General features: G+C 41.4%; 4 protein-coding genes across 4 annotated transcripts; 2 read left to right on the top strand and 2 right to left on the bottom strand.

Moving 5' to 3' along the window:
- Positions 1-6,795: 6,795 nt before the first annotated feature.
- Positions 6,796-8,052, bottom strand: LOC119735166. The gene has a single exon (XM_038208871.1). It carries the CDS (start codon positions 8,050-8,052, stop codon positions 6,796-6,798), a length of 1,257 nt encoding a protein of 418 aa, XP_038064799.1.
- A 265-nt stretch (positions 8,053-8,317) lies between these two features.
- Positions 8,318-9,538, bottom strand: LOC119735164. The gene has a single exon (XM_038208870.1). The coding sequence runs from the start codon at positions 9,536-9,538 to the stop codon at positions 8,318-8,320; it is 1,221 nt and encodes a 406-aa protein (XP_038064798.1).
- Positions 9,539-15,942: 6,404 nt separating this feature from the next.
- Positions 15,943-17,280, top strand: LOC119736209 (tight junction protein ZO-1-like). Its single transcript, XM_038210242.1, has 2 exons — positions 15,943-16,126; positions 16,811-17,280. The coding sequence occupies exons 1-2, from the start codon at positions 15,962-15,964 to the stop codon at positions 17,240-17,242; spliced, it is 597 nt and encodes a 198-aa protein (XP_038066170.1). The 5' UTR covers positions 15,943-15,961; the 3' UTR covers positions 17,243-17,280.
- A 1,899-nt stretch (positions 17,281-19,179) lies between these two features.
- Positions 19,180-23,144, top strand: LOC119735163. Its single transcript, XM_038208868.1, has 7 exons — positions 19,180-19,311; positions 19,820-20,038; positions 20,349-20,423; positions 20,559-20,597; positions 20,717-21,074; positions 22,665-22,922; positions 23,065-23,144. The coding sequence occupies exons 1-7, from the start codon at positions 19,180-19,182 to the stop codon at positions 23,142-23,144; spliced, it is 1,161 nt and encodes a 386-aa protein (XP_038064796.1).
- Positions 23,145-24,204: the final 1,060 nt, after the last annotated feature.

The raw sequence follows: 24,204 nt of genomic DNA, 5'->3' as shown, positions 1-24,204 counted from the left end.
CAACCTGATGGCACTTTGTTCTTCATATATCATCTCAATGAAGGTCATTCATTGCAAAAATGATGATAAGTCATGAATCTGGTAGGCCTACTGAGAAATATTTCCAGGAACAGATTTTTCTGGGAACATGATTTCTTGACTCTCCATAGACTTCGTACACAATTGTGGAAATGGCGTCGGGTTGCAACATTTTTCCCAGACTGCATCCGAATCAATTAACTGTCAAGAGCACGTCCACGCCCAGCGAAAATACGCGGGGACGCGCCGCTGACAATAATTCGTAGTCGTTGCTCCGTGCATAGAGCTACATAGGGTTGGTAGCTCTATGCTCCGTGGAAGCCCGTTTCGGACACGGCCTGAGGCGCCCGCCGGACGTTGCATGGCCTTATGGGATACTTACCCAAGTAACCGGCTCGGCGAGTCGCCTTACTTGGGCCAGGCTCGAGTAAGTGCGAGAAGTCACGTGAGTGATCATAAATCGAACGGTCTCGCGCTTGCACGAGTAAGCGCGGTGGAAGTAATCGAACGCACTGTATATACCGTGTGTGTAACCTATGTCGTTATCTTCTTTAAACATTCTCTTTCACAGTCCCAATACAGGTCTTCCACGGGGTTAGACATTACCACGACGCACTCGAAGGTAAGCGCAATTTGCCTCCTACTGTACTGCCATTTATGTTAAATCATTGATTACACTTTTACTTTCAAATAAACATAACAGCAATGACACTCTCAGTTGTCAAACAATTTTAAATTATTTGTTTTACCTTGTTTTTGACAAACTCTATTTATTGATTTACGTACAAAATCGTGCATTCTATGCTTGTATTTCTCATTTTGGCTTTGAAATAAGTGTGAGTTTTGAATTGAATTGAATTCAATTATTAACATAATGTAATAGTGTAAACGTATTACTGTTGATGTTGAAGAGCTCCATCCCTTGGTATTGAATAAAAGACGCCAGGGGGTGTCTCGTTTTGGACACGGCCTGAGGCGCCCGCGGGACGTTGCTTGGCCTTATGGGATACTTACCCAAGTAACCGGCTCGGCGAGTGTCTCGTGCAAAATGGCCGCCATGTAGAATCTTTGTTGTGCCCGCTTCTCTAAAGATACCACAAAATTGGCGACGAGGATGTGATATTGAGGTACCAGAGTCTAATAGATGAGATAAAGTTCTAGATACAAATCGCTAAATGATGGTGGCGATCATCGGGAAGTGAATGGGTTTGACGCAGGAAAGGAAACCTTCACGTGTTATTTGGAAGGGTTGGACCAGATTTTCACTGCCAACGACATATCAAGGAAGCAAAAGCAATGAGTGTTTTTCTCACGGGTATTGGGTCAAAATCGTACTTGCTGTTGAAGTCAATGGTATCACCAGACAACGTGAGTGATAATCACTGGAAAGAACTGTGTAGCGTTTGTGATGGCGGTAAGCAAGCTCAGGAGCTACATTTACAACCCAGAGCCAGCCTATAGGTGAACAAGATGACAGCCAAACACGTATTCACTCCGAAGAGGAAACCAACACTGCAACAAGTTGCGGGCCTTAATCTGGGAACTGCTACCGATGCAAGGGTCAACATATGCCAAGGGAATTACCCTTGAAGGAGCAATGTGCTACAGTTGTAATAAGGTTGGACACATCTCCAAGGCATACAGAAAAAAAAACATACCAGAATCCGACACCAATATAGCTGAATTAATATGCTTTTGAAGCTAATCCCGCAGCGTATATTTTTTATTAGTGTCATACTTGGAATATGGTTTTTAAATCATTCTACCCACAATACTATAAAACAAAAAAATATAAGAACCATTCTAAAATATGCAATGTCTATACTGGGTGGCATGGGTGGCTTGTGCGTAAAGCGCTCGCCTCTCACCAAGGTTACCACGGTTGAAATCCTGGCCGCGGATCACATGTGAGTAGAGTTGTGCGTTGGTTCTCTCCTTTGCCACGAGGGTTTTCTCCCGACCCGTACCCTCCGGTTTTCCTCCCTCCGGAAAAATCAAACACTTTCGATATCAGGCTGTGCTCCGTGGTCATAAATGGGTCGATGTGGCCGGCAGCCATAAGCGCCTTTACGTGCCAGCCACCAGCTGCACCAGGGCGGATTGAAAGCTGGGCGGGGATTCGCCGCCCGGACTCGGCCGGGACAGACCGTTGATTTGTCGCCTGGACTTTGGTGTCCGTAAACCTATGACGGGCCTTGATTCAAGTAGGATAAGTCCAAGTAGGCCTAGGCCTAAAACGCTAAGAGATTCATGCTCTGGAAACCTTGGACGGCTGTGAAAACATGAAATGTCGACAACCAGTGGCGGATCGCTTGGGCAGACGTTCTGACGAGTCATCTTGTGAAAGCTGTATGGTCGACAGATATACGTCCACGCCGTCTCCAAAACCCCAAATTTAAGATCACTGAATGTACAGTTTTTCCGTGGGTAGATCTAAGCTAGATCAGTAAGGGGAAATATATCCCCAGCGTATCAACCTCCTATCGTAAGCATCACCAACGTGAATTAAACAAATTAGCTATTATTGCTCCTAAAAAGGCGAAAAAGTACGAAACCCATCCTTGTGGAACTAGATTGAAAATTCCCTTCCGGCCCCCAAATAGGCGACCAAGTTTTCTTTGTATTTTTGGAGCAAAATTATCGGGAGGCATAATGATTTTTTCCTTATAAATTGTTTATGTTATGTTCCAAAAGTACAATTATAACTTAAATCCTCCTCAAAACAATGAACCTTTCTTTCTTTCTTTTTGAAAATCATAACAAGTAAGAGGCATATTAGGTGCATCAACGTTAACCTGACAATGGGAAATATTATTACACTTAAATGTATTATGGAAAGTACAATTAGGCTGCAAAAGATCTGGGTCGAGCACGTAAACGCGCAACGTGTGGTTAAATGCATGTCAACAGATCATATAACTTAGCGTACACTTTATGGGGTATTATCCTCCGCCATGTCATCATGCTTTTTATATCGCGTCAACTTAATTGAAATGGATGTCCATAGAGTTTTATAGGTCATGGTCAAAAAAGATTCTTATAAAAGTGTGCCGCTTTTTTTGTTGACAGTTATTTTCCTGTTGACAGTTGTTTTCCTGATATTTGCCTTAGGCAACAGTTTAGGATCTGGACGCCTAACTGGCCAAATTGCTGGACGATCAGTACCCACCAAACTTGACAAGATGTCCAACCTTAGAAGACCTCTATGTTGCAAATCTGAAGAGCATTCAATGGTACAAGTTCCGGTCCCTAACCAATTTGTAGCGTGTGCTATCCCCTGGCATCCTGCAACAGAAAATACTCAAAGTAGCGGCTATCCATTGCAAACATATCTACCTTTAAATGTATTCCTTTATTTTTTGTTTATTTGTTCGTTTGGTTGTTTGTTTGTTGGGGTGTTGGGGTGTTTGTTTTATTTGAATATTTGGACCTTTTAGCCATATCTTACGAACGCAGCATGCAAAATTCAAAATTACTTCTGTATTCGGTTTGTTAGGTAAAAGGTATTTACACAAAATTTTAAAAAGTGTTTGACGTCATCATGACGTCATCAAAATGTAATTTTTCAAAAAACAATATAAAGCAAGGTCCGATCGTCATGAAACTTGGTGGGCAGGTAGATAATGGTACTAGTATGCAAAGTCCGAAGTGACGTCAGGATGACGTCATCGGTTGATTTTTTATGATTTCTATAATATTTATAATTTTATTCTGCTTCCGAAATTGCACACTTTCTTTCATCAGATTGATAGCCTTGACCAAGGCTATCAGCAGCTTGTTCCCATACGAGCTTATTCCCGCTACCACACACACCGCGCGCGCCGAGACACACTAGTTTTATATGCCGTTAGCCTCAACGACCCTTGTGTGTGCTTTGTGTGCATGTACGTGCGCCACACGCACACTTCCGCGAACAGCCGTACAGTAAGTCGAGACGGAGGATAGCCTTGACGCAACTGTGGCGAATTTCTTATGTGTTTCTTTATATTTTTGGCCAAACTCGGCCGAGAATTTCTGATGCGCTTATATTTCACGATATCCAATCAAAGCCCGTAAACTTTGAACCGCGATATACATATTCATGAAGCCTGCAAATTACCGTAAAAACCACATAATTATGTTCACTCAAAAATAAATGTCCAAGTATTTTAAACCAATTTTTAAACAATTTCTCCAGTTTTATTCCAAACAAATGAAATATGCCGCTTTTAAATGAATGAACACTTGTTCAAATTGATGATACTATTTCCAATGTATTGGAAAGTTCAAGACAGTTCATATCCGTCGACGTTTATTTCCCGGTGCAACAGCGTACATCACGCGCCAGAGTTGCTGACTCGAGTCATGTGACTTGGACTCGAGTCGGACTCGAGTTGCTATTTTTGTGACTTGTGACTTGACTTGTTAATACCAGCTTTGACTTGTGACTTGACTTGGACTTGCAAACATTGACTTGTGACTTGACTTGGGATTGCAAAAAAAGACTTGTTACCAACACAAATCAGACGCTACTCGAGCGACCCAATACACTTTAATTAAGCTATTATACTTTTCATTAGCTTTTTCATTCCAGAAAATAGACCTCAGTGACTGAATCCAGTAAAATGAATAGTTCCCACTAGTTTCAAAAGTTTTCAACAAGACTGTCACAACAAACTACAGTTTTCAATGACCAATTGTCTCTTGCTTAATGTATTGGTTGAACAAACTTTGAAAGGAACCTTTCATGAAAAGAAACCGTTCAGGCCTTTGTCAATTGCATGTAAAATACCGGATAGCCTATTTAAACCCATTGGTAGGCGTTTAGTATACATGAAAATTGAACAATAAAGTGTTAGTATACTACATGTAATCGAGTGAGTGAAGCCTTTTTTTTCACGGTCATCTCAACATTTATTTCTACAATGTAATTTAAAGTAAATTTATTAACGTATACAAAGGGCTAATAACCGACAGATATGTGATAAACTAAGAGAATAGTAATTGCAACACATTGAAAAAGGGGAATTAAGGAGGCATGTTCAAAATAACTCGTAAGTTGACGCCAGGTTCTTTTAGCTTATTACAGCTGGACAAAATAATGTCCAACTTGACGTCTTCTTGGACAAAGATACTTGTGACTTGACTTGTTTTTAGACCAAATGACTTGTGACTTGACTTGTGACTGGACCTAATGACTTGTGACTTGACTTGTGACTGGACCCAATGACTTGTGACTTGACTTGTGACTGGACCTAATGACTTGTGACTTGACTTGGACTTGCAAACAATGACTTATGACTTGACTTGGACTTGCAAAAAATGACTTGCTGTCACCTCTGTCACGCGCTACCCGAACCTGTAGGGAACAAGTCAACTCGAATGTAGGGAACAGGTCAACTCGAACCCAAATCAAATCGTACACATTTTATCGAATAAAGATTAACTCGTATATATAAAGTCATGTCACACTGAGCCGTATGAATTAAGTACAAGAAACAAGCTATTGACTTTTGGATGGAATATACGAAACTGTCATAGGGACTTGGTGAATAAAATCTCTCCCTAAATTCGTACCATGTGCAACATATATCTCATACGTACGACATATATGTATTTTAATGCGTACGTACGAATTGTATGTCATACCTACGACATACGTACGACATATAAGTCGTAGGTAAAACAAATAAATCGTACCTATGTCGTATGACATACAAGTCATACATACCAGTTACAATACATATGTCGTACATACGAGATACAAGTCGTACTCTCAAGATATGTCGTATGTACGACATAATTGACAAACAAGTCGAACGGACGAGTACAATTCCATATGTTGTACACACGAAATATTGAGTCGTACTTATACGACAAAGTCATATGCGACATATATCGTACACTGTCGACTCGACATATAGGATCTGGCGTACGCACGACTTGTACGTATTTCGGCACCTGTCGACATTATGCCATATGTTTGATATGTCACACCCTGTCGACATGTCGTACCCTGTCGGTATATTAGTCATACTCTGTCAACATATAGGTGTATATGTCGTACCATGTCGATATATTAGTCGTACTGTTCTTATTCCTCCATGATACGATATAAGTCGTTCATACAAGTTAAAGTCAGTCTTAAGTTAGCTGAAGGAGAGATAATTTTTTCCCATATCCCCTTGACAGCTAAGTAGAATTACCCCAAAAAGTCAGCGGATACTCATGCATGTAGTGTGAGCGCTTTTTTTTGCCGCTGACCGAGAAAGCGCAGCGTGTTTTTCCGCATAGCGCAAGGCCGGGCTTACAGTGGACGGCCCCCGGCGGCGCGGTCTCTGTGCACAGTGACATCATTTTTGCTGGCGTGCGGTTTGTACCGTTTGCCGTTTTGTAAAAGTCTAATTTTTCATCCTTTTTCATTTCATTTTCGACCCGAACTATGTTTAACTATATGAATAGTATTCTACTATTATTTGAAATTTCAAGGGGGTTTTACAATAATTATTGTTACCACAGGGCCGTCTGGTTTATAAACCTTTGGTCGCATTATGCAATTAATAATATTCATTTTTTGTCAGCCATTATCCAATGAGAGAAGTCTATTTACCATAGCGCGTACTAATTATCATATTGGGCCTTTGCGGTTGCGCCAAAGCTATCCTCCGCCTCGACGTACTGTACGACTGTTTGCGGAAGTGTATGCGGTGTGTACGTACATGCACACAAAGCACACGCAAGGGTCGTTGTGGCTAACGGTATATATATATATATATATATATAGGCCTTTAACGTCGATCAACGACGATCAGCACAACGGTGCCTGGTAGTGCGTCTGGCGTTGCACTCTTCCATGTAGGTTTGATGGGCAAGGCTGCTCCCCTGGTGTAATACACTACGCAAGCCCAACCTGTTGGCTGCAACGCTCTCCCAGTCAGTCAAGTTGATGGAAAAGGACTGTAGATCACGCTTGACTACATCCTTATACCGCAGCTTTGGGCAGCCTACTGGACGAGGGGCATTAGGAAGCTCGCCAAAGAGTATGTATTTTGGTAGGCAGGCATCGTCCATCCGTATGACATGGCCTATCCAGCGCAGCCTACGTTTCTGAAGCAATGTGCGCATGTCAAGGCACTCCGTCCTCCACAGGATCTCAGTGTTAGGGACACGGTCCCGCCAAGTGAGTCCAAGGATTGATCGCAGACAACGCAGATGGAATGCATTCAAGCGGCGTTCCTGACGTCTGTATGCTGTCCATCCCTCTGAGCCATACAGGAGGATGCTTAGTATACATGTTTCGTATACCATGATCTTCAAAGGTAGAGGGAGACGGTTGTTGTCAGACACACGTTTACGCAGGCGTCCAAATATTGTTGCAGCTTTGCCGAGTTCTTCCTCCAGAGAGTTGTTCGAAGTCACAGTGGAACCAAGATATGTGAACTTGGTGACCGTCTGTAGTGAAGTTTCTTGGAGTGTGATGACTGGTGATTCCTGGATGTTAGTGCCAAGCACAACAGTCTTGCGAATGCTGATCTTCATGCCAAAGTCCTGGCATGAGCGGGCAAAAGCATCACCAAGTTGCTGCAGGTCTTCCTGAGAATGCGCAACAAAAGCGGCATCATCAGCATAGAGGAGCTCACGTACCATGACTTTGGAGACCTTCGTTCCTGCACGCAGGCGGGAGAGATTGAACAGACCTCCTGTGGATCGAGTGTGGAGCATGATCCCGCTTGATGTAGGAAAAGCGCTGCGGAGCAAGACAGAGAAGTAGATCCCAAACAGCGTAGGAGACAAAACACAACCCTGCTTCACTCCACAATTTACACTGAAGCCGTGAGACACCGACCTGTCATACTGAACAGCGGCCTGCATTCCATCATGGAGAGCTCCGATGATAGCCAGTAAAGTTGGTGGACATCCCAAGCGCTCCAAGACTGCAAATAAGCCTGTGCAGCTCACGTAGTCGAATGCTTTAGTCAGGTCCACAAAGACAGTGTAGAGGGGGCGTCGCTGTTCGACGCATTTCTTTTGCAGTTGACGAAAAGAGAAAATCATGTCCAGTGTGGAGCGGTTTGGTCTAAAACCGGCCTGACTCTCTGGTAATATTTGATCAGCAAGACAGCGGAGGCGTGGTAAGATGACATGGGCAAGCACTTTGCCGACTGTGCTCAGCAAGGAAATGCCCCTGTAGCTATTACAGTCATGACGGTCGCCCTTATTCTTGTACAGTGTAGTTATGCTTGCGTCCCGGAGTTCATCTGGCAATGTACGGGTGTGCCAGCATGTACGGAAGAGGCGCAGCAGTTCCTTTGTCAGATCATCACCGCCATGCTTGAGAAGTTCTGGTGGAATCCCATCTACCATTCTGTAATGCACCAATCGCTTGCTTCACCTCGATGGCGGTGATTTCCCGGTCCAGCTCGAGTTTTGCAGGCAACTGTGGAATTGCCATTGCGATGGCTGTTAGATTAGCATTTACTGGAGTGCCATACAAGGAGCTGTAATGTTCGACCCAACGGTCTAGTTGTGCCTGCATGTCGGTTAGAAGTGTACCATCAGATGCACGCAGTGGAGCCGTCTTCTTTGGGACAGGCCCCAGTGCTTCCTTGATGCCTCTGTACATTCCATGCAGATTCCCTGCATCAGAGCACCTGAAGATACGCTCACTCAGGTTAAGCCAGTAGCGATGCAGGGTTTGTCTTGTGCAGCGCTGAACTCCAGCCTTAGCAGACTGATAAGAGGCTCTGTTCCTGGGAGAAGGCTTGTTAAGGAATGCCAGTCGGGTACTGCGCTTGGACGCAATAGCAGGAAGGAGCACATCAGCACTGTAGCGAAACCAGTCCGGCTGTTTCCGCACTTGCTTCCCAAGTGATTTCATGGCAGAAGATCTGATGACATGCTTGAGGGATTCCCAGCACTCGGTTGGGTCATGTGATGGCGTCTTCTCAGCTAAACCTTGTGAGATGTTAGATTGGAGCTGTACACGGCGATCCATATCAGCCAGGTTGGAGAGGTCCGGGCGCGGTGGTGGAGGTGGCTTGGCATGGTGCATTCCTTTCTTCTTTACTCTGAGTCGGCAGCGGACCAGGGCATGGTCCGAGTCACAATCTGCTGAGAGTAGGCTGCGACAGTTGGTCACCTGTGGAAGTGCAGACTGCCTCACAAGTATGTGGTCCAGCTGGTGCCAGTGGCCAGATCTCGGGTGCTTCCAGGTGACCTTTGCCCTTTCCGAACCATTGAAGAAGGATGAGGGTATGCAGATGTTGTGACGAGCGCACAGCTCAAGCAGTCTCTGACCATTTTCGTTCATTTTTCCAATGCCGTGGGGGCCAAGGACATCTTCCCAGGCAGTGTAGTTAAACCCTGTCCAGGCATTGAAGTCTCCAAGCAACACCATGCAATCGCCCGCCGATGTGTCTTTGATCAAGGCTTCCAGCACGGCATAGAATGAGTCTTTCTCCTTAGAGGATAAGCACAGGGTTAGGGCATAGCAGCTAATAATTTTGAACTGGAAGTTGTACAGTTGAAGCTTTGCAGTCATAAGCCTGGGTGAAACTGTGAAAGAGTTACGGATAGCAAAACCAACGCCATGATGAGGTCTCTCCCCATCTGGATAGCCATGCCAGTACAGGGTGTAGCTCTCCTCGCAGACAGATCCAATACCAGTTAGCCATGTGTAACCGAGCTGGAAAGGTTACGCAAAAAAATTTGAAAGTGACACTGGGTATATATTCCACTATAAATTGATCAAAATTTTATTATTACAAAAAAACGACAGTCATTCTTCAGCAGTCTGTAATAACAGAAAACAGAAGAATAGAAATTAATTTATTTACAAATATACAATGACTATGAATCCTATATTCAATTATTTAATTATTTGAAATAACCATCTCTCCTTATCCTTGGTTATCTCTTATCATGAGAAATTGCTTTACTGGCTCTATAAACCTCAATTTCCATTGATTTGTTCCATAGAAATGTTTTTGCTGCGAATTTACAAGTACATTAATGGCATAAAAATATGAAAGGCATAAAAATTTAATCAAGGAGAAATAATCTCCATAAGCACTTGCTATGCAATGATTTTACAACACATTAATCTCCAAATCTCTAAATCTCCAATTTCTTAGGCACATTTCAAGCAATAATGTTTTATACACGTACCCAAATATTATGGATGCTGGATAAGGGATACACTGGTCTACTCGAGAAGGCTTCTCTATTTGTGACCATCAGGAACCACAGAACCACAAGCAGTAGCTGTAATAAAATTACTGTACGTATTAAGTAATCTCATAAATATTAATAAATATTTTGATGAAGGAATATTAAATAATCATCAGTGCCATCAAAAAGTTTCATCTCCACAGTACATGTGTACACATCCGTACGTATTCTATATTGATGAATTTATAATGCATTTTATACCGTACATCTATTTCTTAACATTTGTTTGTTTAAACAGCAATGCTCATAAAAAGAGTATTCAATATTCTGTATTCGTACATCCATCTATATGTCTCATGTGTTTCATTTCAGGCTAGAACATTCTCTTATTTCTCTTTCCATCCACGCTATCCAAATTTGAGTTCAATAAAGTGCATTGACCCTATAATTCAACATACAGGAAACATGTATTTAGGATCGAAGTATGTGCAAGTATACAGTCAATATTACCAGGAGGTTCGGTATCGAAAATTCAAGTCATCTTATGCACAATTTTCATATAGACTTGGCTTTCAACCTGGGATATTTATTTCATGGCATAAAAATGTTTCATACAGACTTGGCTTCCAACCTCGAGTATTCATGGCATAAAAATGTGTCGTAAAGTGCTATTTATGATAACATCAAAAATTACGAAGTTGAAACAAATACCGGAGCAGTTGCGGCCTGTGTACCTATGCCTCGGGATGTTTGGGCAAACTACACGATATGCATGTACACGATATTGTGTATGCACATGCGGCGTGCTAACCATGGCAAAACCACGTGAGAAACACAGCAAAATATAGACAAGCTGGCTCGTAATAAGGTGTGGCTGGCAGCAGCAACGACAAGCAGTCAAGTGACCTACCCATGCTTGCTTACTCTCCAAGAAAAGTAGCGAAAAAATTCACGGAATGTGAGTCTGAAGCCCTATGCTTTTGAGACGCTGCACGGAATAAAAGGCTTTTTCGCACTGCATGTCATATGCAAATTGTTACACAACTCGGTATGCTCTATTCAACGGAAAACACAAGAGGGCGCTCGCAATGCTTCGACAACTTTCGCATCGCTGTTTATGCTAAAAATATAAGACATCGACAAAGAAATATTTTACAGACGGGACCTGGCAGCATAATTACAGGAATTTAAGTCTGGCCGGTCACACATGTTTCACTAAGAGCTGCAATGTCCACATTGAGACGGGCCAATTCCAGGTCAATGATGGCGGACTTGCGGGGGGTAGGAACACAACGGTCAGAGGAGACACCCAAAGAGCGGACGTTCCAAGAACCAAAGTTAATGTAGGCAGTAGCAGGATGTCGACCGAGCGGTGCCTGCCTGGAACACCCACCCACTCTGCCGGGCATTGACAGCCCTCCTTGTAGCGGGCTGCCATATTGCCAGTCGCTATATACATCGTTGAGATTCCATTCCATGATTTGCACGTAACGTCGTGCGCCGAGGCAAGGGATGGAGAGTGAATGGTTGCCCAGGTCAGACACACTCCTCTGGGCCCAGTCATACATAACCCTAGTGGACTGCCGAAGCAGGACGACTAGAAGGATGATGGGCTGCCCCGCAGTGGCAAACTGACTATGCCTGGAAACTGCCAGCCGTTGACCGAGGTTCTGCCGCCTGCCAGTTGGCCCACTTGGGCCAGAAAGCCTGATACAATAGACGTCTGCCCAGATGGATTGTCTCCTCCTGCTGCCAAGAAGACATTTTGAGTTGCAATTGGTCTGGTTCCTACCCTTCGACCTGTCCAGCTTGCTTGGAGCTGCCAGGGGGACATGGCCCCAAGCCGACATAGCTCTCCGGGTCACGGGAACGCACAGGGGTCTCCACCACGACAAGGCGCAACTCGCTTGAGACAATGATTCTGACTTTGTCATCCCTAAGTCCTACACAGCGGTAGGTGAAACATGTAATTATTGTGTGTATGTCTTTTATTGTAATTGCTGCCACTCATGACGAATTTTGCCGACTACATGAACTTCTGAAGTGAGTGCCTAAATAAACATTACTGCATCAGCGCTTGCAGCTTTCTACAAAAGCCCATTAGCGCCACTGCAAGTTTATGTTACTAATTCGTTAATACGGATTATTTAATTCGGATTATTAATTCGTTATTACGGATTACTTAATTCGTTATTTCGGATTATTTAATTCGTTATTACGGATTATTTAATTCGGTATTACGGATTATTAATTCGTTATTACCGGCGTCACAATTTACGGTTTTTGTGGCCGGCCAGAGGCTTAAGTACCCCCGTGAATTTCCAGCTTGACATGCTCAAAAACATAGCGTGCGTGAACTATGTTGATGTATCATACGTTTCTTACTATGGTTAGTCGTTAGGGCAAACACAAAAGAATAATCCACAATCTATAATAAAATGCTGTGTACTATCAAAATACTGAATAATCATTAGAAACTACCAAAAAGTCAATGGAGATACCTCCTTTTTAAATTCTGAACTTGTCCATTAGAAGTTCAGGGGTAAAAACTGTTGCCAACTACAGTTGAATCTATGAAGCATGTGGCTGCCCAACAAAATGTTGCGCGGAGTGATTTCTTTTTGCAAAAAGTTTCGCTGGAACTTCGCTGCATCGGGAGTCATGTTTATTAAGTCTCGATTTTACTATGTTTTGTTTGCTGCCCCCAACGACGAATTTTTACACAAATTGCACGTTCGGGCCGAAACAAGACCTGAAAATTAGCTCTCAAAAGTACCTTTTGTATTCATTTCATGACAGACACAATAGTCGTTTTTATTCTATCAGACCTTAGGTTACATATAGCCGAAAAATGACAGAAATGTCTTCAAGCATTACACAATAACAAAATATGAATCATGGAGAAAAGCCATGATTCAGATTTTGTTATTTTATGGTACATTGAACATTTTCATAGCAAATTACACGCCCTGTGCAGTGCACCTTCACATTTTGTTGCATGTATTGTCAAAACTGTACAGTCAGCCTTTGCCTGTGTACGGTTATATTTCAACTACATTTTCTCGCAAATGCGACTGCCTCAAAAAATGATAATTCACAGACCAACGGGAAAATTTACCGTACAGTGCCGTGGCACATAATTATCATTTTCATGTGTGTCCAGTTTATTTCTATGAGAAGGCTGCTTTAAATGTATTTTATTTCTTGAGATTTCATTTTTAACACCAGACACTCTTCCGACACATATCTTCCCAGATATATTTACACTTCTCATCAAAGCCTTAAATTGAGTTGAATTGAATTTGCATTACTGATATTGATAAAATAGCCTGATAATAAGGCTATTACTTTCTTACTTTGTATCTTTTGTTTTCTATTACTGCATGTCTTCTCAATTAAACCCCCATGTACATTACTCCCCACATTTTCAACCCCAAGACAAAAACACCCTACCCGATCATGATCAGCTTGTTAGACATTAGCGGCAGATGACTTCGTTGTCACATCCATATCCTGTGCACCACTTTTATCTATAACAAAAAAGTCGTTTCTGTTTGCCCCAGTTGAATATGAGCAGCAGTGTTGGAGGACTCGGGCCGGCCTTTCATGGCCTCGACCACGGTCTCGGAGCCTTCCGGCCTCGACAAATCGCCCACTTTGATGTGTTTTCTGTTCCAATTAAATTTAATATGTTACCGTTTCAAACTGTAGGCCACAGTGAGCAGATACGCACGAATAAATGAACTGGTAATGCGTTGCATTGAACGTACTCACGTACGTAGCATCTTCGCCTAGACTGCGTTATAGCCCGTATCATAATGCAGGAACAAATTTTGTCCGTGAACGTCAGTCGAACTCAATCGGCGCGGCTGGTATAAGACTAGTACGTAATCGGCCGGGTTGAGACAAATCATTTGCAAATCTAACAACTTGACGATTACGTTCACGCGCACCGCTGTGCAAATGAAGACTTACTCATTCCGTTTTGAGTTCTTCTCAAAACGTCAGCAGGGAAATGTTTGCAGATATGGCAACATGATAACGACCAATCTACTCAGCTTGGTCAATTATGTATAGAAATAATATGTATCAATGTGATATACCTAATTTATTTGAAACGTGTATGCCCTATAATGAATTTTGTAATGTTACAAAACACAAAGTACAAACTCTCACCGACTTGGCACCAAGCATAGGCGCCTCGATTATTTATGCTGAGTAGGACATGTAACTGCCGCCGGGTCAGTATTACATTCTACATACACACACAGTACAATTCGAAGACCACGGGCTGTTGGACGTCCTACTCAATGTTAATAATCGAGGCACCCTGTGATTGGCTGTTCTGAATAATGATCCTCGGATGCGATTTTGTTCCCGCATATGGTACGGCCATAGCGCAGGCGCGGCACGCGAATTTCTTTTCCGTAGGCGGAATGCTCGGAAGTCATGAATAATTCAATAGTTTCGATCGGGACAGAACAATGATATTAAGAGCATTTGTTTTATTTTGTCAACCAGTTACCTTTTAAAGTTCGGACTTCGTCGAGCTACCACAGCGTGATGAGCTATATGGATACAAAGATCCCTGGTTCGAATCCACGTCGTCGCTGTTCATTTTTATTGACTGTCTTTCTGTCGCCTACGGGAAAAAAAATCGCGCACGGCACGTGTGTACTTAATGAACGGGGTTTCTTTTGTACACACCCTGAGTTGCACCAAAAATATCTATTCTGATTTTGTTCGACTTGATCCTTTTCTCATTTTGCATGGATCCTCTGCTGCATAAAGGATATATGCATCAACTGTCATATGTGACATTGTGCTTGTAATTTGAACGGAAATTGACAACATCGGCCAAAAAAAGCAAAAACCTCTCTCTAAAAGTAAGTGGCTTCGTTCCAGTGTTACTGGCGAATCTCCCCATATAACGTCAAGGACGTCATTAACCAGAGCGCTGGAAATTTCATGCTACACTCGGCCCAGTGAACGTCACAAATTTGCATTCGCCAAAGCGATATTGGGACAGGGAACCAACCCGTTATTCGCATGCACGCTCAACCTGTCTATCTAAGCTTATTGCATTTTTGTGGTTATTTCGTATTCATTGATTTTTTGTTTCTAATGGTTTAACGCTGTATTGTCATTTTAATTCAGCATGTGCCGCCACGATGATTTTTTTTAATAAACCTGTCGATCTATATGTATCCAGCGCTACAGCTTTCCACGTGCGTGCATGATATCACTCGATCAGTTCATCAAAATGACCACGAATTCTCGGATCATCCGATTTAATTTGTTGCAATGGCCACGAAGAATTTTGAAGATCGTTGCAAGAGGAAACACATGGCAAGCTTTGTAAGCCAGACACTCCAAAACTTAGTGCACTCAAATTAACAGATATTAAAAAATCCAACAAAGTCTTGGCCCTGTTTGAGTGATTTATGTTTTATTACGTGTTTTAATAGATGACCTCGGCCTCGGCTTTGGCCTCGGCGGTTGTGACCTCGGTCTCGGAGGTTGTGGTCTCGGCCTTGACCTCGGTCTTGTGGGGTTTGCATTGGCTCTTGTTTAGGCCTACAACATCGATAAGCAGACAACGTGAGCCAGTTTCAAGAGCTGCGACAAATGAAGACAAAGGTAACTCTTTATTGCTTTGTAATTTTATTCAACCAGAGCCTGACAAAGTTCGATTTGAAACTGCTTTTAAAAATTCATCGTTACATGCCCGTTTCTCCCAGGAACCTCTTCTAAACGGAACCTTTTGCTGACACTGCTGGAAGAGTTTCGTAAAATGACAGCGGCTCTCACCGAAGATGAGCTACTCCAAAAAACCTTCAAGTTGCCATACATCGCGATCACATACATCAATGACAGAGGTGGAAGTCTCACTCTGGAAAAGTACAGGGTCCACATGTACATCCCAAGGGGTGCACTTGCCAAAGACTCCCCGCAACTGGTATGGGCTTTTCAACACTTTATTTCGTTGCTGAATGCAAAAAGTACTTCCGGGTGTCTCTCTAACTGTTTCAAGATAATTATCTCATATTATTAAAAGATATCTTTGAAACGCATAAAAGTTCCTGAGGAATTATTTCGAGGGATTATTTGGACATAATTTTTATCCGTCTTGAGATATCTATAATCCGTTTCTAGATATACTTACATGTTTTCCATATATTTCTCAAATCATTGCAAGGTGTCTCTTATTCGTTTTACGATATTACAAGGATCATTTCAAGATATCTCGAAATTCATTTTAAGATATCGCTCAGAAAAAAAAATCACGCTATCTCTAAATACGTACGTTTGAAGATATGTTGATATAAATTCCAAGATATCTTAAAATTATTTCATTTCTTACATGAAGACTCCAGTGAACCCGGGTTGTCAAGAAGCGTATTTTTTCAGCATACTTGAATAATTTTCACGCTGTGCGGATGGAAGACTCTTACGTTCTCAAACTTTCCCTTTCTTTAAACTTATCGCAACCAAATAATTGATGAAAATGGACATGAGCTCGAACCACTCGACGTGAACTCTTATATAAACTATCGCGAGGCATTCGACATCTCGTACCCGAGATGTGGTTTTATCTCTAAAAATCCACCTATTCTGGACTCGGTTTTATTCTGATTATTAGGTGTACATTTTTGTCGACCCAAGTGCGCCACCTGTTGATGGAGTAAATCCTCCCTATGTCGCTCTGTCACCGATGATCCAGTGCGGCCCTACAGGTCTGAAGTTCTTAGACAGCGTGGTGGTTTCCTTTCCCCACCACGCTAACAACGAGTGGGAGCTCAGTACTCGTATGTGTCATAGTGATGAAACTACCCCTACAATCTGGCAGGCACTAGATGCCGAGAAGGATGGCACGATGGTTCTTTCGCGTGACAACAAGGTCGTTCTTCTCTTGAAGCATTTCACGCGTTTCGTAGCGGGAGGCGTAGCGTGTGAGGAGAGTGCTAAGCCGATGAAGACTGGTGCATTTGGAAGCTTCTATGATCCGTCCGATGCACGTTATGCTGTACGGATTCACGTTTGGAACAATGATCCAGTTGCCGAGAAGGTATAACTATATTAGTCCGTGGGACGAGAGGCTGAAAACGCTTTAGTTTTCGAGATAGGCGATCTGGTCCGCCGAAGTTTATAAGACTTTCCAGACATGTAGACTATAATGTACCATATCGAGAAAAAAAAATTTCCCCGATCCACAGTTTGTTTGGGAATGAGAAAATCTTGGATAAAAACTCCGAAAATTCTGCAAGAGTACCCCCCCCCCCGCCCTGCAAACAGGACAAAACGCAAGGAGTGCTTGCCAGATCATACTTCTTTCAAGCTTCATATTACGAGCATATTCTATATTTTTTCTCATCATTATTTCTCATCAGGATGTCAAAACCTTTTCATTACAGTTTGTCCAACTTGAAATGATCAAGTTTTAAGATCGAATGTTATTAACTACATTAACTACAGTTAAACCGTACTGCAGATGAGAATCGCATGGTTAATCGATATTCCAGGTGCAAAGTCAACACCAAAAGAAATACAAATTTATTTAATATAATATAGTTTTATTTCATTTATTTATTTATTTATTTATTTATTTTTATGTTCAACTGACAGTACGAGCTAAGCACCTGTATACATCACAGGCCGATTACATAATTGTTGTAACATGCATCGAAAGTCTCATCAAATCGAAGGACCCACTTTCTGTTTGAAAATTTTTTTAAGAAGAAAAAATAGTTTATATTCCACTTGTCGGAATCTTTGAGTGGCAGCATTACAACTGCAATTTATTTCAGCCGAAACCGTCTTACCGTTTTTATTATTTTGAATATTGTTTTAAGAACCGATTCATGTTTTGTTGTTGCTCCATCCATTCCGTGAGAACCACCAATAAACCCCAACGGCCCACCTGCTTCCTCTTTTGAGGCTGCATCAAATTTGTATTAGTTTCTTTTTTTTTTTATTTCACGCGAAACATTTTGAAAAGATGTTTCAGAAGTTCAGATGCTCCACCAGATGCTGCGCGTGTACTTATATTATTATTTAAAATATGTTACCCTGAGATAAGAGATCACAAAATTATTCTGATCTCGGGTTTAATCTTACCAATCTATGTATCTGTAGCTAATACATAACATTCGATTTTAAATTTAAAAGTTGATCATTTCATGTTCGACAAAACTGTAACGAAGATATTTTAGCATCATGATGAGAAATAACAAAAAAATCTAGAATATAATATGAAAGAAGTATCATCTAGCAACTAGCGAGCACTCATTGGCCAAGTTTGGGCGGGTCTTGATATTGACACGGGTATATCATTTTTGCAAACCCTGACGGGTAGGTGGTGTGAAATCCTGTTCCGAGTGCAGTGTTCGTTGGTCGTGTTCCCACGCGAGAACAATAAAAATACTCGCGTCAAAAACAGACCGCCCGAACTTGGACGGCCATTGCGTGAGAAAAGGTTTCTGACTATCAATAGAGGGCGCTGTTTCTTATATTTTTTCTCATGTAGAATTTTCGGCGTTTTTATCCCAGATTTTCTCATTCTAAAACAAACTGTGGACCGGGAAACAAAGTTTTTTCGACATGGTACACCATAATCTACATGTCTGTGAAGTTTTATAAAATTCGGCGAACCAGACCGCGTGCCGAGCGAAAAAAGGCCTCGTCCCACGGACTATATGCAATTGCTTTCTCTTAGTCTTCGGTTTTAAGTTTTGGTTTTGGTTCAGTTATTTAAGAGATGTATTCGGCAAGTTGAACACAGCATCTAAAATATATCATTCACTTTAAACATAAGACATGCATTTTTAACAATAATAAAGAATGTGTTGGCTGATCCACAAACCTCGTGCCATGCAAGAAAGTGATAAATGTCCTCATGCCAAGACAGTGATTAAATTTCTCTGATATTTTCGTATACATTTGTACCTTCGCTGATAAGTCGTTTGTAATTTTATAGCGTGTAATTTTGACCACAAACAGAAGGTCATTGACATGGAAAACGACATGGGCTGTAAGTCACTGGACGCATACAGGAACTTGGAAGTCTTTTACAACCAGGGAGATGTGATCGCTACCATTGACAACATTAAGACTGGCTGGGAAATAGAAGAAAAGACATCAAAGGTAGCATTTTAGTTCTGGATCATGCTTCGATTCGATTTTGCTTCGAACATTTAATTCAATTGTTTATGCTCAACAACTAAGCAAGAACTTATTGTCACTTCAAATTTCACTGAATACTCATAAACCTAGGCACATTAACTACTCTCTCATAAACAAATCAGAGAGCCCAACATTTTGACAGAAAACGTCATCATTGTTCAGGAAAGTTAGTGCTTGTCGTGACAAAAGTGATGTTTTGCAGATGGAATCGGTTTTCTGTAATAATACACAGGCCGTGTTTAGCGTAAACGTATGTCAATGCTAAAATAGTGTCACATCCAGGGAATGGAAAGTCAAGATAGGTCTACTCGGTCTGAAACGTCATGACGTGACGCTTTGTTATAAATGAAAGCCAGTTGGGGGTCGAGAGAGTGTCCCCGTTTTAGATCTCAGAAAGCAAATTGGGTAAAATTTCGCGTCATTGCGTGTCAGGGATATTTCAATTAAGCTGAGCTAAATTAACTTTCAGGAACAGAAAATCCCGAAGACAGCTGTATGGAAGTTTCCTACAAACTCTGTGACCTTTGACCTCATGCGGGAGACCAACCATGGAGCGACAGCGAGTGGTTCAAACCAGTCCGACAAATCACTACCTGGATGCGATGGCTTTGTTTACCAACTTAAAGCTGATTCGACCAAATCGAGTTCGGAGGGACACAAAGCTCGTCTCTCAGTTAGACCAAAGGAAGTACGTTTTAGCAGTCGAATTTGGGGTCTCATGAAACCAAATTGGCATAAATTTAAATGAACAACGAATCAAAGAGTAAGCGTTACAGCACTTTTAACGGCACAACTATGTATGCCGACGTCACAGAATCGACTGTTTCATTAATTTTGCGCCACCAATTTCCTTTATTTTTTCTCATGACTGCAATTTTTGCTGCAAACAATAATACGAGATAACCCACATTCACTGGTCGGAAGTACAAGAATGTCCTTTATTTGTATTTATATATTGATATAATTCGGTATTTTGCTGTCATTATTTTTTCCCACAGGGAAAATGTTCACTACCAACGGTATTCCCTGACACTAAGCGTCCTGTAGAAGACACCTGTCGGATTTGCCACAAAGTAATGTTTTGTATAGCCACTTCTCTAGCAAAGAGACCCATTAAACATGGGGCTTGTTATGTGCATTATATAATTAAAGATATTTTTTTAAAAAAGTTCTCATAAGCTCTTGTTTTTGTCCTTGCATTTTTATAGAACCCACCTTCGAATGACGGAATCTGCACTACCTGCAGGGTAAGTGGTTATTAGCGTTTGAGAATGTTGACTTAATTGTGTCGTTATTGGAAAATGCAACCTTGCGATTGATTTTTCAAACTGCTTTACCAATTCGTTCAATTTCCGTGACAATGAAGGTAAAACTAAAAGAGGCTTTAACAAAGAACACTGGTAAAGAGACGGATGGAGGTTTCGGTGGTCTATCCAAGAAAACAGTGATGGAGCTTTTACGCTTGCTGAAAGATGAAAGTGACGGCAGATGCAACTGGATACGTCTTGCTGAAGAGATATTCGGCCTGGGAACCAAGTTGATTGATTCGCTTCGCCGAGGAATGGCTAATCCAGTTATAGAAGTATTGAAGTTATACTTCTCGTGCAAGCGAGAGGATGGCGTTCCCAATCAAGATGCGGTTGGGAGTCTTCTCGAGGTTTTCAATCGTCTTGATATGAAAGAAGCCGTTCAAATTGTGCAGGCTGAACAGAATACGCAATTAGGTTAGTTGCTGGCCACAGCTTCATTATTCTTTTTAATACGATGTTATTCTTAGAATAAGAAATATTATATAACACTCCTATTTCAAGAGCGGAAGAGTGAAAATAATTTCATCTAGCCTAACCGAGTTTGATTCTCCTTCAATACCTGGTGATATTATCACCTCTTTGTTTGTATCCGTTTCCTTTTTTTTTTTATAGATTCAGAGTGTATGAAGAAAGCATTCACCTTTAATTAATTTTATTCATATACAGATTGAGACCTGTAAGTTCATTTTACTGCATCCAGAAGCGCATCTATAACAATTAGAATGCTAAAGTTTCTAAATGTATTCTTGAATTGCCTTAGACTCAACCCCCCCCCTTTGCTGAAAGCTAGATCCGCCCCTGTACGTTGGTTAATACTAACACCTATAATACATATTTAATCAGCAATTTGTAGACGTACACTCTGTAGATGTGCTCAATATTGGGTAAAATTACTACCTTTTCGAGAGTAAAAAGGGAACATGGTCGTCAACTTGTGTAGTTTTTTTTACACAACAGCTTAAGTGTAGAAATGTACCCATTTCAGTGTAACTTTTACCCATAATTGTGTTACGTGTTTGCACAACAAAGTTGGGTAAGAAGATTTACCCATGTGACGACCATGTTCCCTTTTTACTCAATTATTGGGTAAACTTTACCCAACCCTCCTTTTACCCAAGTGTTGTGTCCGTTTCTTACCCAGATATTGGGTTCTAATTTTTACCCTGCACTGTTGGGTTCTAACTTTACCCATCACTTGGGTTGTTTTTAAATTATTTGTTGTGTACCTTTGTTATTGATCCTTGCGGTTTTATTCAACTTTGAGCTCTGCAATGTGAACTGCATGCTTGAGACAGCAATCGCGAGGGATAACTGAGTCCTGGGTTGGAAAGTCAGTAAAATGAATGATGATATTTCCTCCAATATGGTGCTTATGCATGCGGACTATTACGAGGAGCGTGGGCTAAATGGTGGGCAGGGGTGCTAGAATTTCTCTCAATCAACTGATTCAAAAACAATTCCCCAAATGCCGGTCACTTTATTCCGTGTTTCTACATCTGAGAACACTCACTATACGGTACATGAAACGCATGAACCATGTGCATGGAATCGCGGTTGGCAGAGCCGTGACGTCCAAGTTGCAAATAAATGTCTAAATAATAAGCACGGCACTTCTCCAATCTCCCCGATATTAATCCTCATACATCGGCATCGCATTTGGAGGAAACAACACTGAAATTCATTTCACTGACTCACCTGGAACAAAGAAATCACGTCTTCAAAATCCCCAAATTGTTGAAGGTCTCACAAGCGGCGGCCATCTTGTACATGAGTGATGACGCGTGCACAATATTGGGTAAACGCTGTCACGTGCGTCATTTTACCCCACACAGTGGTAACATTTTATTAATGTCGTGGTAAATTCTACTCTTCGACGTGTACAATGAAAGAATAATGTTACACAGTGGTGGGGTAAATCCAGTTTCTTTAATCTTTAACACATCACTTGGGTAATAATACCATGAATTTAACTTTTTGCCTGTGCTGCGTTTCTGAACATCACAGCTGACGAGAAGTTATTCTGGCAACTGGCTGAAAAACTGGGTCCGGAGTGGGAAAAGTTAGCCGCGTTTCTGAAGATCTCATCTGACGAGGTATACAGGATCAAGAGGAATAATGTAGAACAGGTCGAGAAGCAGATCGTCACCATGCTTGTACTTTGGAGGAAGCGGTGCGTGGTCAACGGAAACGACTGGAAATGTAAACTGGCTGAACAGCTGGAGGAAGTCAAGCTACCCGCTTTGGCCGAGTTCGTTATTGACTGTACGTATTACAAATGTATATGTCTGGGGGTAGTCAGCTGCATGCTAGCTTCATTCAAAAATTCTTCCTGTCAACTCTAACATGTTCTCAATTAATATGAGTATAACCTTGTTGCCTTTATAATCCTCATTCTGTGTTATAGATGCTCCATCACCAGAAGTTAAGGACTCTGCAAACAAAGAGCAATTCAACAGCTGCAAAGAAGCACAACAGGATGGTTGAACCATGGACAAAAATACAGATTGGAAACCACTGTCCAACCGTCTACTGGTAATCGAAATTTGGTTGCAGGTCTAAGCTGTATAGTCATTCCCCAACTTGTTTAATCTCCAAGATGTTTTATTTAATCCTGGGTAGTAACAATGATCACTATTGTACAGCATACTTTATACTATAGACCCTGTTACACATACATACAAATTTGGATGTTGTGGTGACATGATTCCAACTTTCAGCAAATCATTCTCGTTTGCACTATATGCGTGTGTATAGACATATCTGTTGAAAACGTGGTGGGTGTAAAAGTGATGACATAATCTTTGTTGGTATGACGTCACAGGTAACATGGTCTATATTCTTAATGTTAAACAATTACAGAAACATTAATTCAAGTTCAGTTCCGCTGGGGTGTTCTGTTGGGAACTTTTTACTCTTATATGAATACTCCTCTGGAATCGGGATCGAGTAGAATAAGGAGTTTAAAGTCCAAACCTGTTTGAGTAATCTTGTTTTGTTATATCACTCTAAAAACTGAAGCGTTTAATCCTACACTTGCATGAGTTCGGTCAGTGACCATACTGAAAGTGTTTACTCCAGCATTTAAAATGTTAATTCCATCACTTGGGCAGTTCATTCAACAGTTTACATGTTGATCCAACACTTTCAAAGTTAAAACTTCGACAAATGTTTGATTAACACTAAAATTTGAGTTATCATTTAAAATGTTGGATGCAACATTTAAACTGCTGGACTCAACACATTCAAAGTGTGGTCACACACCGAACTCATACAAGTGTTCGATTCAACACTTCAGTTTTTAGACTAGTGTTTGCATTATTATGTGTTTTATACGATAACAAAAAGAGTTGTGGAGCATGACGATAACGAAAACGAATGATTTCATTTTTCGACTCGCGCTAAATGTATGCAAGTTTAAGCAATTGATCATGACTGCATCCTAGGGGCCCAAGTAGTTAAGAGTTGCAGAGAGTAGAGCTATACCGCATTTAGAAATTATTAAATCATGTGTTAACATTCGATTAAGAAGATACTAGCAAATTAA

Source organism: Patiria miniata, unplaced genomic scaffold (assembly GCF_015706575.1).
Source record: "Patiria miniata isolate m_02_andy unplaced genomic scaffold, ASM1570657v1 HiC_scaffold_29, whole genome shotgun sequence".
Lineage (NCBI taxonomy): Eukaryota > Metazoa > Echinodermata > Asteroidea > Valvatida > Asterinidae > Patiria > Patiria miniata.
The sequence above is the reverse complement of the archived record's forward strand: the minus strand, read 5'-3'. Positions and strand labels throughout refer to the sequence as shown.

Excerpts from the sequence above, each read along its gene's own strand:
- LOC119735166 (XM_038208871.1), bottom strand. The coding sequence starts at position 8,052 with ATGATTTTCTCTTTTCGTCAACTGCAAAAGAAATGCGTCGAACAGCGA.
- LOC119735164 (XM_038208870.1), bottom strand. The coding sequence starts at position 9,538 with ATGACTGCAAAGCTTCAACTGTACAACTTCCAGTTCAAAATTATTAGC.
- LOC119736209 (XM_038210242.1), top strand. The coding sequence starts at position 15,962 with ATGACAGCGGCTCTCACCGAAGATGAGCTACTCCAAAAAACCTTCAAG. Across the intron at positions 16,127-16,810 it reads CCAAAGACTCCCCGCAACTG|GTGTACATTTTTGTCGACCC; the intron begins GTATGGGCTTTT and ends TCTGATTATTAG.
- LOC119735163 (XM_038208868.1), top strand. The coding sequence starts at position 19,180 with ATGGAAAACGACATGGGCTGTAAGTCACTGGACGCATACAGGAACTTG. Across the intron at positions 20,424-20,558 it reads CCTGTCGGATTTGCCACAAA|AACCCACCTTCGAATGACGG; the intron begins GTAATGTTTTGT and ends GCATTTTTATAG. Across the intron at positions 21,075-22,664 it reads TGAACAGAATACGCAATTAG|CTGACGAGAAGTTATTCTGG; the intron begins GTTAGTTGCTGG and ends TGAACATCACAG.